Source organism: Zootoca vivipara, chromosome 13 (assembly GCF_965207765.1).
Source record: "Zootoca vivipara chromosome 13, rZooViv2.hap1.1, whole genome shotgun sequence".
In the NCBI taxonomy this organism is placed as follows: Eukaryota; Metazoa; Chordata; class Lepidosauria; order Squamata; family Lacertidae; genus Zootoca; species Zootoca vivipara.
In genome coordinates this window covers 25,666,925-25,683,873 of record NC_142596.1, presented here as the reverse complement: position 1 = coordinate 25,683,873, position 16,949 = coordinate 25,666,925, and the positions used below count along the sequence as shown (strand labels likewise).

At 43.3% G+C, this 16,949-nt stretch overlaps 1 protein-coding gene across 2 annotated transcripts in view; it reads right to left on the bottom strand.

Moving 5' to 3' along the window:
- The window catches only part of IQCH (IQ motif containing H), an 86,505-nt gene that overhangs the window by 12,106 nt on the left and 57,450 nt on the right, over positions 1-16,949 (bottom strand). For both annotated transcript variants that reach the window (XM_088657035.1, XM_088657036.1), the window contains exons 15-16: positions 15,122-15,242; positions 13,007-13,293 (exon numbers count right to left, since the gene is read on the bottom strand). In XM_088657035.1, the coding sequence (XP_088513161.1) occupies positions 13,007-13,293; positions 15,122-15,242 (408 nt within the window). The remainder of the gene's footprint in view (positions 1-13,006; positions 13,294-15,121; positions 15,243-16,949) is intronic.

The window sequence follows — 16,949 nt, the reverse complement described above, 5'->3', positions numbered from 1 at the left end:
TAAGTTACGCCATAAATCAGTGCCTCTTTTTTAAACAGTATGTGTGGGGATAAGTGCCCACCTTGTGAATCTGCTACCTTTCTTCAAAGCTTGCCACTGTTTTCTAGACCCACTAGAAGTGATCAAGCCTGAAACATTGCCTGTGGACTGTGGCTTCCCATAGCCCAGTTTGGATTCCAGAACTCACAAATGTAAACGGTGAAGAAAGGGAGCATTTTTGTTTCATTTTGTCCCTTGCACTTAGGAAGCCAGAAATGTGGGGTGTCCTACTCTCCCCCACGAGCAGAATGATTCATGATGAAGCATCTCTAATTTCCACTTAGTGCCATGGGGGAACTGCTCATACCTACACTCCCTACGTCCTGCACAACCATGGCATTGCAAATGTGATGCCTAGTTCACAGCCCACTTTGTTCAAATGTGTGGACAATCTCAGAAGCCAGTGGGAAGCTGAGCAGGGCTCCCATCCACATTCCTTGCTTCTTTCCCCGCAATCATTCCAGCTTTAAGGAATTGTTTGCCACCAGACTGATATGATGGCGGTACTAAAGCCCATTTGGGGGAGATTTCCAAGATGGTTTGTTCCCCCAAACCTGTTCCTCTTAATGATGTATAGGGAAGAGCAGGGTCTAGGATCGTATTGCCTTCTTATTAGTTGCAACAGGGAAATTGCACAGCACTGGCACTCCCCAGGCCTGTCTACAAAACTGATTCTGCAAGATTTGGCATTTTGCCCTTCTAGAGAAATTAACCCACTGAGCTAGATTATCTAGCGACCTCTTTCTCAGTGTGTGGCTTCTGTTTATTTCCTATGTTAACAAGAATATATCCTTCCCATGACCACCCTTGGCTCGTTTATAATTTTGGAAAGATAATCTTATTTAATGCATAGTTTTGTCTGGACTGTTCATTCTGAAGGCACTATTTGTATTGTGACTCTGCTTCTCTCTCTGGGTTGGGACTATTGTCCTGATTCGTTGTTTTCTGTTTGACTAGGTTTTCACTTTGAAAAACTCTTCAGCTAAAATAAAAGCACTAGCTCAATTCTGGGAAATGCAGGTTTATTAATTACCTTACATTTATATCCTGCCTTTCCTCCAAGGATTTCCTGCTTTTATCATCACAACAACCTGCCATGGTAGGCTAGGTTGAGAATTGGGGGCAGGCCCAAGGTCACACAGGAAGCATCCTTGCTGCTTGGGGATCTGAACCTAGGACTCCAGCACTAACCATTGCACCATGCTAGCCAAGAACAGAACATCCATGTTCAGAGACAGTTTCTGATCATTGCAGGGGATTACAGCAGTTATGCATACCTTTGCCTGAATCACACCTCACTTTCTGGTTAATCCCACTGGCCTCTGATCCAATCCAGGAAATGCAATTCTTACATCTCTAGCAGAAGCACAATAAACTATGCCAACTGAGCAGAAATAGGGCCAAATCCATTTAGTTTGCACATATTGCAGATTTTAAGTTTTTAATGAAGGTCAGCCCTGCCGCCGCCATGCGCTTCTACAGAGATCATGGATATAAATGGAACAGCCCCCCACCTGCATAGTGAGAAGCAGCAAAGGTAGCAGAGCACCAGTCTCAGCTGCTAGTGGTTGACATCTCATCTCAAAGTAGAGGTCCAGCATAGCAGATGGGGCCCCATTATGTTAAGTCAGCAAGCCCATGACTTCTCTTTGCTGGTGGGTGGGTAGACCCTCCCGACCAAACCTGTATTAATGAGCTTCAGGCTTGCACAATTATCCCAAACTGCTAACCGCCACAGTAGTGCCTTGCTGCCTAGTGCTCACAAAACCGAATTGTTTTCATTAGTTCAACATACAGGTAGTGATGTGCTTATGTTATGAGATCTGGAAAGGTAGGCAAACAGATGTGAATGGAATCCTATTAGCCTCTTGGTTAATGGAGACAGTTTCATTTCCTGGGGCCAGGGGTAGAAATCCAGCAAAGAGGGGAGCTAGATATTGATCTTGGAATGCCTTGAGCGGAGTGCTTCTGCTAAAATAATATTTCTCTCCCATTGCTATAATCCCATCACTCTTCCCCTTAAGTCTCTGTGCTGGCATCCATCACACCCGCTATGAACTCCAGGCTCCAATATGTTCATGTTCAAGACTCTTTGGGCCGCAATTATATCCTCGGCACCACCTTCTTCCCTTCCTCACACCATCCATTCTGCTTCTAGTCCTTCTTCTAGGAGCTAGCTACTTCTATAAAATTGCAATGCCTTCCCAAGGCAACCACTTATTAGGCTGTTCTCTTATCGCCCATGACCACCAGCTTGCCTTTCCCTGCTCACTGTGCAACCTTTGACAAACTCTCTGCTTTGGCAAGCAATGTGTTTCTCCTCTTATGTAGCGAACAGTCCCAAAGGAGCTGCTAAATCAATAAATGATAATGGTGTGAAGCAAACATTTGCTAGCCACCTCCAGATGTTTCCAACTCCCATAGAGGCCAGAGCCTGTTGAGATATTTTGCCACAAAAAGGGGCTGCCCTGCTTGTCCTGAGAGGTGGGCAGGACCTCTGCACTACTGCAAGGGACCTAGGCGGTATGTGCCCTGCACCACTAGAGCCTGATTGATTTTGTTGCAGTTGCTTGGGATGCTTCTGCTAGTCAGCCATGGCTGTTTATAAGGCAAGAACCATAGGAAGCTGCCTTAAACAGAGTGAGACCAATGGTCCACCAAGCTCAGTATGGTTTGCAGCTCTCCAGGGTTTCAGGCAGGAGCATCTCCTGGGCTTGCAGGGAGATGCTGCTGGGGATTGAACTTGGGAGCATCTGCATGCAAGGCAGATGTTCTGCCTTGAGCTACTGCTCTTCCCAGCCATGCTCCTCCAGCCCTCCTTCCTCCTACTTCTCCAGCCTTACTTGTGGGATTTGGGTATGTAATCAATGAGGGTGTGACTGGCTACTTTGAAATTCCCACATGGGGTTATTTAATACAGGACATGGTGGTGGGCAAGATCTCAGGTCGTCAGCAAAACCAGAACCCAAGCCATTGGGTGTGGAGTGTGGAGACCGCAAAATGAAAGCATGGTGAGTGAATAAAGTCACAGTTATGGTGTTATTCTTTACAGCTGCCATAAAAATGTTTCAGCTTTAAAATGCGAGAAGGACAAGGAAGCATAAATTCTTAAACACTTACTAAATTATCGCTTTTCTTCCCTTGCTTTAATTGTTTCTTTCTGCCTCCGATATTGACTTCTACATTATTATACAGAGTACACCTGCCTTTTTTATTTTTTTATTTTAAAGAAGTGGCTGGATGACACTGTAAAAATGCCAATTAGTAAAATATTAATGCAAGTCGGGTTTCTCAGAAGAGAGCTCTCTTTATTATGGTTAAAATTCACAAAGGGACTGAATATTTTAGCCAGGATTGAAGACTGTTATCTTATTTGATTGCCATCTAGTGGTAATAGGTAGAATCCCTCCGATTTAAAAAGCATGTACGGTAGCAGCCAAAAAACGACAGTACAGAGGAGGTTGAAAAAATTGCTTTGAAACAACGCAGATGAAGACGCATGGTTCATTAAAGAGCCTGTGGCCGGCATCCAAAAGGTATGGATGTATCCAAAAGTATGCAAGTGGAGATTTGCTTCTGAATTTCATTGCAGTATTTCCAGTGCCGAAGAGGCAAACTGGGATGCAGGCTGAAAAGCAGATTGTCTCTTCAGTGGCAAGAAGAAGAAGAAGAAGAAGAAGAAGAAGAAGAAGAAGAAGAAGAAGAAGAAGAAGAAGAAGAAGAAGAAGAAGAAGAAGAAGAGGAGTTTGGATTTGATATCCCGCTTTATCACTACCCTATGGAGTCTCAAAGCGGCTAACATTCCCCTTTCCCTTCCTCCCCCACAACAGACACCCTGTGAGGTGGGTGGGGCTGAGAGACTTCAGAGAAGTGTGACTAGCCCAAGGTCACCCAGCAGCTGCATGTGGAGGAGCGGAGACGCGAACCCGGCTCCCCAGATTACGAGTCTACCTCTCTTAACCACTACACCACACTGGAAGTGTGACTGCGAAATTATAAAGCAAATATTTGACCGTGCATACGGTTCTCTTCTTGACAGGCTTCTACTGCTCCATCGTGATTCCTCATTATTCTCTTGCAATTTCTAAGCTTTCTTGTTTCGTTACTGCACATGCAAGCTGCCTTGTGAGAGTATATGTATCCTGAAAAGGCAGGGTAAAAAAAGCAGATATAGGGAAAAACAACAACAAATAGATTTGGGTGAAAAGGCCAACTCCCTTAAAAAAACAAAAAAACCCAAACCTGACTCATTGCTTCTGGGAAAACATTAACAGGTCAGCTTATCTGGCCACGCACTGGAACCATTCACAAGGCCAGCCCAACATGCAGAAGCCCATGGAGTCAACACAGGTTGACTTCCACACGTGAAGAAGGGCCAGGCAAGTGTGATTTTCAAATTTATTTTTTTATCAGGGCAGAGGACTGCAGCCAAGTGACCATTTGCCTCCTTTCCCACTGAGACGCTTATTAATAGTGTCAGTCCCAGAACGTAGCCTTTGAGAAGAAGGTGCTTTGGATCCTGTTATGTCGAAAATTGACTGTGCAGCCTCCCTCTTTGCTGTCTCTCAGCCATTTCCCTGTCTCTGAAGTGCTCCATCCTTCACCCGGTGACTCCTTTCGTTTCCTTGCGAGGGACTTAGTTAAAGGCAGCTTGAAAGTTCAAATAAATTACACCAGCTACTTCTCCCTTTTCCAATTTTCTAGGGCAATGTTCAAAGAATTCTGAGATCGAGGGGGAGGGATGGCGGAGGAAAAATGACTTGGTTTCATTTCACAGCAGCCATATGGGCTCGCTCTTTTCCTCTCATGTTCAACGAGGTGTTTATAGAGTTCTATCTCCAGGCTCTGCAATTCATAACTTTCCAACACGGGAGATCAATGCAGCCATTCTACAGGACAGTGAAGCTAGACGTCTTGGCAGTTGTTTTTGAAAGGTTGCAATTCAGATTTCCTCATTTGAAGACTAAACACTGTCCAGGTGGAATCTGGAACGAGTTAATGCTACTCCAAAACTAGCAAGGAGCAGAACTGAGGGTGACTACAGTGGCTCCAACAACCCCACGATGCATTCCAGAAATTCTGGCTGCCTTGCTGAAATCCAGAATGCTTTTTGCTAGGTTGGTTGCACATGTTCTGCCTAGAATTCCAGTGTCTCTCCAGACTGATGTTTTATTACAGGTGTATTCTTTCCCATGTTCTTGACACCATAGTATTGCATCAGTGGTGAACTTATTCTGCTTTATTAGTTGCTCTGTAATGCTTCCCAAATGCTATCACATTATTGTTGTTTGGAGGGGCTATATATAGCACAATAGCAGTAGGACAATAAACAACAATAAAACACAACCAGAACTTTGGTGGTGTTTCAGCAGGAAGTTACAGGAAATGAACTGGTTGGAAAAGAAGCATTACGATGACCCCATAACTTTTGCAAGCACAAATACCATTGAAATCAGGATTCCTTATAACTGTCCTGATAGCATCATAAGCACAAATAATCATGAATGCACAACGGAAAGGACATCTGGAGGGACCTTCAGAGGGTTTTGTATTGTTGTTGCTTTGCACCATGCTAAAATTCTGCATTCAGAAAATACAGATTTTGAACCAGGAACACCTGATTTTTCTGCTTGAGCAAACTCACATATTTTGCATAATTTGTTGCAATTTTACTCATCTTGGGGAGGTGCAGTGCCAAACACAGGGGCCCCGCCTACAACTGTTGGAAATCTGACCCAGCTGCTCCTTAGACATGGGCTATTTTAGCAAGCATCGTTCACACACTTCCAAACCAAATGTGTCCTGGAAACGTGTTACATTAAAAACAAGAATAACCCGAAACCAAAAGCTGATACTCTTGGGAAGCTAAATCCTGTGCTCACTTGTCACATCCTTCTCTTTCTCTGTGCTCCCGGGATCCTGGCACTTAACTCAGTTTGTTAATTCAATACCTGAATTTTAACGATATTTTCTTGAAAAACCTTTTCATTCCAGAGCACATTGCTGAACCACTGCTGTGCCCCAGTGCAAACTCTGCTGAAGGGAAGGCATCTGCACAGGAGCGGTTCCTGCAGGATTGTGCCTGCTGCCCTTAATTGGCTTGAAAACTCATCACCCAATAGAGTTCTCTGTGGGTTAGATTGGAAACTACAGGGAAAGCTCCAGCAGGAATTGCTGTGTGTTGCTAAACCACAAAGTGTCTGGGCCTTTCTATTACATCCCCCCTCCAATTACATAATTAAAGTCACCTATGATATTTTGAGGCATTCCTTTGACATAGGCTACATCCCACTGGAGATATGTATATAATGAAGGTTTATATGTTTTACAAAATGTTCTGTTTTCAACAATAACTTCCATTACGCCATTTGTCTCTCAGTAGACCCTGCTTCTGCCTTTATAGCACTTGTGAAAAACAAAGTGCTTATAAAACCAGGACTTGAGAATATAGATCTTGACAAGCAAGCAAAAACAGCAGTTAAAGGGCACTTGCCTCCGTCGTAACAAGGCCTCCGTTCTGTTTTCTGGGCTGCTTTCACTTAAGATTTTGATTTGCTTGCTTTTGCTTTAGAGTCGGTTTTGTTCAGTGCATCAAAACTTTTGAGTCCCTTAAATCATTACGATGATGTGCTATGGGTGGGGGGTGGGGGTGGGGAGAGCTGCATATTCACCAGCTCCTCTTGAGCTGATTACATTATCCCAGTCAATAGGTTATTTGGGTAATTTCTAGGACCGTTTGTAAACCAGTTAAAAGGCATTTCCCCTCCTAGCTTTTAATCAATGGAATAACAGATTCAAATAGGTATTATTAACTTAGTGCAGATTTAACTTTGTGGATAGCCATTTTTTCTCAGCTAAATAATCATAGATAATTTGTTTGGGAAATCAGCTTAAAACACAGGGCATAAATAAAAGAGCTGTAAGCACACAAAGCTGGATGGAGAGAGCCTCACATGCGCACCAGGGACCTCACAGAGCTCCAATACACAAAGGCTCGCCCATTCACTACAACGGAGGGGTCAGCATCCTGTGTGCAGAAGGGACAGATGCATAGGGCGTGGCTCCCCCTACTGGAATGAAAGGGAAAGTCCCGGAAGGGAGGGGAACTGCAGTGTGCCAATCAACAGCTCTCAGGCTCCTCTTTATTTTTGCCCATATTGACCCTGCAGACCAATAAGGTGTTTTCTTTCAACAAGACTTTTTACTATACATTTTCTCAAAGCCACCTCTGGTTTTCTGCAGGCTAGCTCTTCCTTACCATGACCACCAAACAAATGAGGGACAAATTGCCTTTTTCATGTTATTTATTATTTATTGAAAGAAAATTATATGCTCTAAAACATCATGATGTTCAATAAAATTTCCTTAAAATGAAATGAAAGCAAACAAAACCAAGAACTGTACCAAACAAATAAAATAAAATAAAAACAATTAAGAATCAAGAGTCCAGGAAAGTTTGGTGAAGTACATTTTTTAAAAGAGGTGCTTCGAGGCCATTGCTGTCCCTTCCTCGCAAATTCTCTGAGGGGGCGCACTCCAGAGGGTGGGTGCTGTCAATAGGAAGGCACACTTCCATATTATCACCAAGTGATAATTCACTGGCCATGCTAAAACCAACAGGGCCTCCTGGGAAGATCTAAAAGGTGGGTTTTGTCTGTATCAGGGTTGTGGGGTGGGGGAGAGGCTGCTAGTTATCCCGGTCCCCAGTTGTTTCTGGATAACCTTTTCGCAGCCTAAGGGCCACATTCCCTTCTAGGGAACCTCCCAAGGGCCGCATACCAGGACAGGGTCAGAGGCAAAAGTGGGAAGAGCAATGAATATGCATTTTACCTTTATGTACTAGGCTGGTTCCTATGGACACTTCCACACACCCCTCCCCATCTTTCAGTGAGGCATGTGCCCTGGGGAGAATTTCAAAGGTGAGATGTTGAGGCCTGGAAGGCACGATTTGGCCCTCAGGTCCGAAGTTCCGCATCCCTAGTTTAGGCCTTTAAATGTCAACAACAAAACCTTGAACTTGGCTCAGCAGCTGACAGCCAGTGCAGATCTTTCAACATCAGTGCAATATATGTACAGGTGGGTGTCCCACTAATCAACCTAGTAACAGCATTTTGTACTAGCTGCAGTTTCTGAACCAGGCATAAGGGTAGCTCTGCGAACAGTACATTACAGCAGTTTAATCGAAAGGCTATCAATGTGACCACAGCAATCAAGCAGCAACATGTTTTCTGCACTGTATTTCAAGTTAAGTGCCACTATTGTTTTGTAACCTGCCCATAATCTCCTTCTCTTTTGAAATCTGGATACTCACTCAGTCCAGCAGGAAGAAACTGGCAGCAAAGCAGGTTCTCCTACCTTCACACTTTCCTGCCTTGGCAACCACTGCAAAGTAGGTGTGCTATTCCTGCCTGGAGGCTAAATTCTAGAATCTTTTCTCATCAACATTTGAGGAATTTCTCAAGGACACGCATTTGAGACAAGACACATTTTATATCTGAATATGAATTTTGCAACAGTGGAATTCTCAAAACCTAAGAAAATTAACCAGTCAGCTCTCTACCTGATGTATGAACAACACAAGCCTTGGGCTCTAACAAATCAATAGAACGGATTTTAACTGCTGGAAAGGAGAACACACAACACATTGATCTAGGCCATAATAACTCTTCCAGCTGGTCAGTTAATCCTCAGGAAATGCCCAGTGCCTATGGTGTGGTTCCTTGTGTAAAATGGATATTAAATGTATGCTTGGAATATGGTCCATCATTGAACGATGCTGGAGGTGAACAGGTTCTGTTGCTCTTCAGAGACTACTGGGGCATACGTAGCTTATCAGAAGACCCATACACACATGGCTTGGTTCCTGCAAACATATGGATGTCACCCTCTAAGTCCTACTCAGAGTAGTCCCACTGAAATTACTAAGGTACTCTGAGTAGAACTAACATTGAATATAACCCGTAGGCCTCAATTTACATAGAAGCAGCAACAAGATCAACCATGAGATTGGCATGTGTTTAGAACCTAAAGGCTAGAAGATGAAGCCCACCAAGAGACGTGATTACCCTTTCATGGTATGTTTCAGCACCAATTGCATACTATATCAGAATCACTCATGTCAGGTGGTGTCATGGGCTGTCCTCATCATCCTGACTCAGCCAACCCATGACAGGTGATGGCTGGGTGTCCTTGAACTTGGTCTGATCAGTCAGGCTCAAATGCCTTTCCTCCTACACTGCCAGTGTTTTGTTTCGCAGGCTAAGCTCTGTACTGCAAAAGTGCCATCTAGGCCCCAAGAACCAATTCCTGTCCATCAGGCCCTACAAAGCCTGAGCCTTCTAATCAATTCATCATACTGGAGAAGAAAAGTCTGCCTTTGTATGTTTTTGGACAAGACTTGCTTTGGATCATCTTGCTTTCACTTGGAACCTTTGGGAATGTACTTGCCCTCTGACCTTTGCCTAATGTTTCTAGAACTTGACCCGGGAATGGTGCTACTACCTGCAGATTGCTGACAACCAGAAAACTATGGCCCAGAAGCCTGACCCCCCATCGAATCCAGACACACAACTACTTTACTGTGCACACAGTCTGGGCCAAGAGTCAATTCATGTCCCAGTTTCCCAGTTTCTAGACTCCCTTGAGTGGCTTCATCTCAGCCAAGTGGATAGAAGTTAAATATCCTATCCTAACTGGTTTGGGGGCAGGCAAACAACAACACACTGCTCAAAGTAATGTGGAAACCAGGCGCAAAAAAGTAAGGGTGTGTGTGTGTCTTATTTCAGCAACTTTGCAACTGGTGTACTAAAAACTTTTCAATTCCACTTGATCCAAATTTCCATGATGTCACTAGGGTCTTTTTCATTGGCCCCTGTTCTCTTTCTAACCACTCCATTTGCAAATCAGGGCCATTTCAAGACACTGTAAGACCCTAAGCAGCTGCTTTGCACCTGATATGCAAAGCCAAGGATCTCTTGCACCTGAACTGATGGTGCAGCTTTCAAGTCTCATGTGGCTGGTTCTTGACCAGCTCCTGAGGATGGCAGGGTAGGGCAGTTGCTGTAGCCCATCAAGAAGGTCAAAGGAAGCAGTTCCTAGGCAGCATTGCTCTAGGGAATAATGAAGCTGCCTGTATGCCACTGAGCATTAGGTGGTGAAGGTTGTAAAGATTATTTTCCATGTGGCTTGGCTTGCTTGCATGAGCCACCTGGACTCTGGGGTGACCTCTCAGTCTGCCCACCTCTTTCACTCTTTGCAGGCTAAGGAAACACATAAATGCCTTGGGGGTCTTCCTGAATCCAGCCCACGGCTGCTTCACTGGTGGTACCTAATAATATTGCCTCCCCAAGCAACTGCTTGCACAATCAAGCCAGACAGATGCAGGTATTTGTCACCTATGCCCAAATGTCAGGGGCCCATTTTTTTTTCTTATTTTAAAGTTGTGAGCACCCAGTAAAAATCTGGCCACTTTCTGTTGCCTAAACAGCTGCGTTTATGCAAGAGATTCATATCACTATGACAGTTTTTTGTGATTTTAAGATATTTAACTACTCTTTGACTGTACTGGTAACAGATGTTTAATGATATATTTAATTTTTAGATTTAGCAAAACAAGCATAGATCATTGGTTATTTTCTGTAAAGTACAACTCCGGAAGGATGCCTAAGTGTACAGTAAGTTCCAGAGAATTTATTTGAGCCTTTGAGCTACTGATCTAAAATGGGAACTGGGAAATTAGTGTGAGAGTGTTCGAACAAGTCTAACAGGATTTCTAGTTTGCCAAAAAAATAATGCTTTCAGAAGCACAATCTTTGGTGTAATCTCTCTCTCTCACAACAAGACAGATGGCATCATTAATTGCCTCTATATCTAATTAAGTTGGGGGGGGAAACTCAGCTTAACTAATGCTAAAGTTGTGGCACAAGCTGGGAAATGCAGGAAATTGCAAGGTAGAACAACTGAGTGGAAACGAAAAGGAAAGAGGAGCTGATGAGAATAATAACAGAGCAGGAAGGTGTTTTTTTTCTGGTGATGAAAAAGGGGTGAGATTCTTCCTATGGAACTGCCATCACTAAGGAAGGTGGGTGATATCAATCCCTTACTTTTCTGAGTAGAGCAAATTTACCCAAATATTGCAGTTTATTGCCTATTAGAAATGTTTATCATTGATGACAACTACACATTTTCTGCAATAGAAAAAAGTTAATGGACATGTTTTTCTTTTTCTTTTAGCCCCTATGCCTATCTATGCTTATCTATAGACTTAATTATTTACTTTGGGCTTTGGGGGTTAATTTAGGATCCTGGGTACTGAGTTGTAGTATTAATTACAAGCAGGCTATTCTGTCGTGCTGGGTTTGTGTATTATTTTTTTAAGCAACTGAATATGCTTGGTTGTAAGTTGGTTTGGGCAAGATAAAGTGACTAACAAATTTAATAGATAAAAAAATAAGAAAATACAAATATATTACGGGCTTTAAATATTTAATTGTTAAATGTTCATTTAATTGTAAACTGCTTTGATAGGCGGTATAGAAGCCATCAATCAATCAATCAATATTTCTGCCTCAAAGATTAGTAACAGAGAGGTCAATTTGTTATTGTGCTGGGGCCACTGTCAGCCAAGGGCACTCAGCGTTTATCTCCCCTAAAAGATTTGGTCTAACAAGCCCCTACACAATACTAACACCTCTCAGTTCCTGATGTGAACTTCTGGGTCACACAGCCAGAGTAGGGGTGGGAGGAGAGAGAGGAATTACCAGTATATTCAGTTCATATTTAAAGGCAAATCTACCTAATTAACGTTTCCTGAAACATGATAACTGAAATGCAATTGTCCTTCGAATGCAGTTCTTCAATCAAGGCATGTGTACAAAAATACATATACTAGGTTAAGTGTGTACATAGTACACCATATTAGGAAAAAAAATACTTGCAAAATGTGTATATTAGGTAAAAACACATACAATTTGTAGATTTAGGAGAAATTCAGACTAATATGCTGATGAACTTTCATGAGGACTAAAAATAAATTATTATTTTTTTTGCAAACTGATGTGGTAATATGAAGAACTGAACTTAAGAGTGGAAAAGTGAGGAACTGAAAGAAACCGAAACTGACAGATGGGACCACCCTTAAGCCAGGCAGGTCTAAGGACAAAAAACTTGATTTTTAAACAGTGGTTCCTGTTTTCAAGGTAATGTGTTGTGAATCTCACCCCTGGAGAGAAGAGGGAATACAAGCGAAATGGTCATGTTGCCACTTTCCTCTTGGATTCGTGCATTGGCTCCCAGTACGTTTACAAGCCCAATTCAAAGTGTTGGTGCTGACCTTTAAAGCCCTAAATGACCTCAGCCCAGTATACCTGAAGGAGCATCTCCACCTCAATCGTTCAGCCCAAACATTGAGGTCCAGCTCCGAGGGCCTTCAGGCGGTTCGCTCCCTGCGAGAAGTGAGGTTACAGGAAAGCAGGCAGAGGGTCTTCTCGGTAGTTGCGCCCGCCCAATGGAATGCCCTCCCATCAGATGTCAAGGAAATAAACAACTATCTGACTTTTAGAAAACATCTGAAGGCAGCCCTGTTGAGGGAAGTTTTTAACATCTGATGTTTTATAGTGTTTTTAATATTCTGTTGGGAGCCGCCCAGAGTGGCTGGGGAAACCCAGCCAGATGGGTGGGGTATAAATATATTATTATTATTATTATTATTATTATTATTATTATTCCAATGTGTCAACCTTTCTGGCCTGATCTTTCCCTCCTTCATTCCAATGGAACCTCTGGAAAACCACCATTTTGCCAAACCCATCCAACCTGTCTTTGTAATACAGCATGTTTTCCGAGGATGGAAATTACTAGCCTGTGAGAGGAGGAGAGTGCCCCCCCCACTCCACCTTTTATCATGATCACATTTCACAGTATCTTCAAGCGTGTCATAGGAATTTAAGATTTCGCTTCGCCGACTCACCTGCTGCCCCATAGTTTGAGGGTGGATGAATGTCACAAAGTCAATGGAGAAGTATCCAACCACTCCTCTGGATCTGCAGGCCTCTCCAATCTGAAGACACAGCGTGTTAAGGACCCGCGGCTCAACAGAACACTGTGGAAGGGTGGTTCCTGTGGAGCACAGGGGACCATCCGCATGGAACTGGTCTCCAGAGGAAACCATTGAGATCTCTCCAGTTGGCTCTATTAGCATGTCCACTTTGAGGCTAGTTATGCTGTCTGAGGGCGGGAAAGCTTCTATGATGCCACCTAGTTAGAGAGAGAAAAGTTGCTATATAATAATAATAATTTTTTATTTGTACCCCGCCCATCTGGCTGAGTCTCCCCAGCCACTCTGGGCGGCTTCCAGTCGAATATCAAAACAATACAGCAATAGCACAATTACAAAAGTCACAAACAATACATAAACCACATCAAAAAAAAAAAAAAGGATTCCATCAAGCAGTGCCACCCCATAGTACAAATCAAATGCTTGTTCTGGGATGCAGTATTGCCAGTATTTTCTCTTTAATGATTGTTGCCTTCCAAAAATAAACAACTTACTACGGAAGGTCCTGCCTGGTTCAATGGAAATATTGAACTTGACTATCACCAGGCACTGTGACTTTCAGTTTCCTCTGTGCTCACGTGTGAGGGGGAAGGAGTACAGAGAGCCCCCCCATCCTGAGGAGCAGCTCCTCCACCAGCAGCGGCGCCATAGCTGCCAAGTTTTCCCTTTTCTCGTGAGGAAGCCTATTCAGCATAAGGGAAAATCCCTTTAAAAAAGGGATAACTTGGCAGCTATGAGCGGCGCCAGCGGGGAGGGGGAAGAGTCCAGTGAGGAAGGAGGAAGAAGGAGATGGGGCTCTGGCAGGATAGCAGAGCCTCTGCTGCACGTGGGAGAGGAAGAGAGAGGGGGGAAGAGGGGGAGAAGGAAAACATGGAAAGGAGACCCCTTTTCCCTCCGGTTCTGGAATTATGCAGGAGGAAGTGCGGGAGGAGATTTGGGGTGCCCAGACTCTTATGTTGGAAGAAGACGCGGAGCGCGCCATTCCAGGGTTCTGGGTCAGACTGAGAGGATGTGTCCTGTATAGCTCTAGCACTGTAAATAGCCTGCACTTAATAAAAGCATGAAAAGGCAAAGGTCTGGAGAGTCGTTACTCTAGAGTAGTCGCAACACATCCCCTGTGACATTACGGTTATAAGGAGAGCCATTTTCTAGCCTTGGATGCCACCTGAAAGGGCATGTTTGTTGTTAGAGAGTAATTATTGGGACTGGAGGGATATAATTTTGTGTACGTAGCAGTAGAGATGAGATCAGGATTACCCAGGAGAAAGATGGAATGGGCATAGCCGCAAAGCTGAGCTCCCTGGAGAGGAATGGCATAACAATGCAACCAGATCAATAAATATGCTGTGCTTCCATAATTACATGAGCCAGCACAAAACTTGAGACACTTTGCTTCAAGTTCATGAAGAAGTTGTTTGAGATATCGGAAGCCAAAAGGAAGTGCTGAGCAGGAGTCCCATTGGTCAGGGAATGAGATTTCCATGATCTCCATAGCTTCTTGACCCAACTTGATTCTGACTACCCAATCTGAATTGCTAATGAAATAAGTCTAAGGAGAATATGAATTGGCTGACATAAGGTCTTCAGAAGGTTGCAGAATTCTACAGTGTAGAATTTAGAGGTACTTTTATTGCAATAATAGCTCACTAGCCTCGGAAAAGCCACAGAACACACTAACGCCACAGCTAGAGCACTCTAACTTGAAGCCACAAAATGTTGCCAGTAGTCCTTTGAGATTTCTTTCTTCTCAAAGCTTCTTCTCAAGCATCTTTTGCCACCCAGGCAATTCCTAGCCATATGTCTGTTTCCATGTGTTTTCTAAAGTGTTCAGCAGTTTCCAGCAAGGAAGCCAAGCCCACCACAACTAGGCGGAATCAAAGATGGCTTCCTACATCTTATTTTTCAACAGTTAAAACTGCAATGGGGAAATGAAAAGGGGCAGAGAAATATCTAAATGAATGAGAATGAAGTACCGGTGATATAATTATCCCTCATAGCACTTAGCAGGAACTTAGCAGTCTTATTTACCTTGACTCACAAATGTTTGGAGGAATTTCCCCCATGTAGGAAATCGTTTCTCATTGACAGCCTGAGCGTGCTGTGCTAAAAGGCCCGGCAGCTCCTGGGAGATCTTCGCCAAAGCTGGTTCCTGCAGAAACAAATTAAATAGAACCACAAGCAATTTTACTGCAGAAATGAAAACTGCTTGTGGGGTGATTAAAAACCAGGCCTCCAACAGGCTGTGTGGTTACTGTTTAACCACAGCCAGAAAGCCTTTTTTTAAATGTTTCCTTTATCTTTTTCCTTATTCTTCTTTCATCCATCTGAGAACATTTCCTCATCAAAGATACTTTCTTTTTAACCACTGGTTCTATTCTTCATTTCTTTTATCAGAAAACTGAACAAAATAAACAAAATGGGAAAGATGGCAGGCTGCAAACATATCTGTTGGTCTACCAGGGTGATGGTAACTCTAATAATAATAATAATAATAATAATAATAATAATAATAATAATATCCATTCATTAGCTCCTTATTCAGATGCATGTTCCCATTCTCTCCCGAGGGCTCATGAGGGCTCTCCATTTGGCAACAATCTACTCTGGCTTGTCTCCTGGACCTCACCAATTTGGCTAAACCTTCTGGGCATACCACTGTTGTCACCTCCGAGCACCTTGACCTTGGGTAAGGTAGGAAAACTATTATATTAAGTCACCGTGCATGAAGGAGATTCAAGGGATCAGCAATGTGCGAGATTAGCAGCATGTAGGGATGGAAAAAGGCAGAGATTTCTGTTCCAACCTGTATTCACCACCATCAATGCCGTTTCCATTCTGCTGCAGTTCAGTTCCTACCAAATACAACACTGCCTCTGTCTGCTATTTGGTGTAGGTTACATAACTTATGTAACTATGTAACTTATATTTATTTCAATGTAAAGGAAACATCGAAACAATGTAAAAAATGAGCAACTAATTACGTATTGTTTGCAGACTTAACACAACAATGGAAACAAATACTGATTTCCATTCCTGATCACAGGTGAACTCACCATCAACACAATTTCTACTTTCTTTCCTGTTTTTGTCAGTATTCTCTGACATCTGTAGCAGCAACTCAGTGGAAACATCTTCCTCCATATAATATTCATAGAACCAAACACCCACAATGTTGCAGGCAAGCAAGCAAGCAAGCAAGCAAGCAAGCAAGCAAGCAAGCAAAGAGAACCCAATATAAATTTCACAGCCTTCCCCAACCAGATGTTTTGTACTGGCTGTGGCTGATGGGAGTTGCAGTCCAAAACATCTGGAAGGCATCAGATTGGGGAAGGCTGTCAAAAAGTCAGAGCGCTGAGCAAGCACATCAAGCTTAGGGACTCTGTATGTTAAAACTCCAGGTCGCTTTTCTCTAGCTGCATCATGATCACTTCTTTGCTTCCCTTGGGCCTCTTTCCTTCTGCTTCATGACCCCTTGAAATTGGAAATGTCCCATGCTCCAAAAGAGGACCAATTGCCCACTTCGCACACCAATCCCGGGACTCTGTTCTTGCTCCCCTGGACTGCAGGATGGACTAGTGAAGCATCATACTCATTTCTTTTCCTTGCTAGACAGGGTTTCTCTTCATTTTTAAATGCTGTGTTTTAAATGCACTGTATGTGGAGGCAACAGCTTCTCTTAATAACACACTACAAAGTAAAACTGCTCTGTTGTGTTTGCCAAAAGGCAGTTTGTGAATTCTGAACACAAATGAACATCTTTGAGCCTCAGCCTGGGAACAAATTACCTTTCCCTGAAGCATATGGTTTAACTCACTTGCTTAAGATATCTAATGCCTGCAAAGCAGAGAGCGCTCCA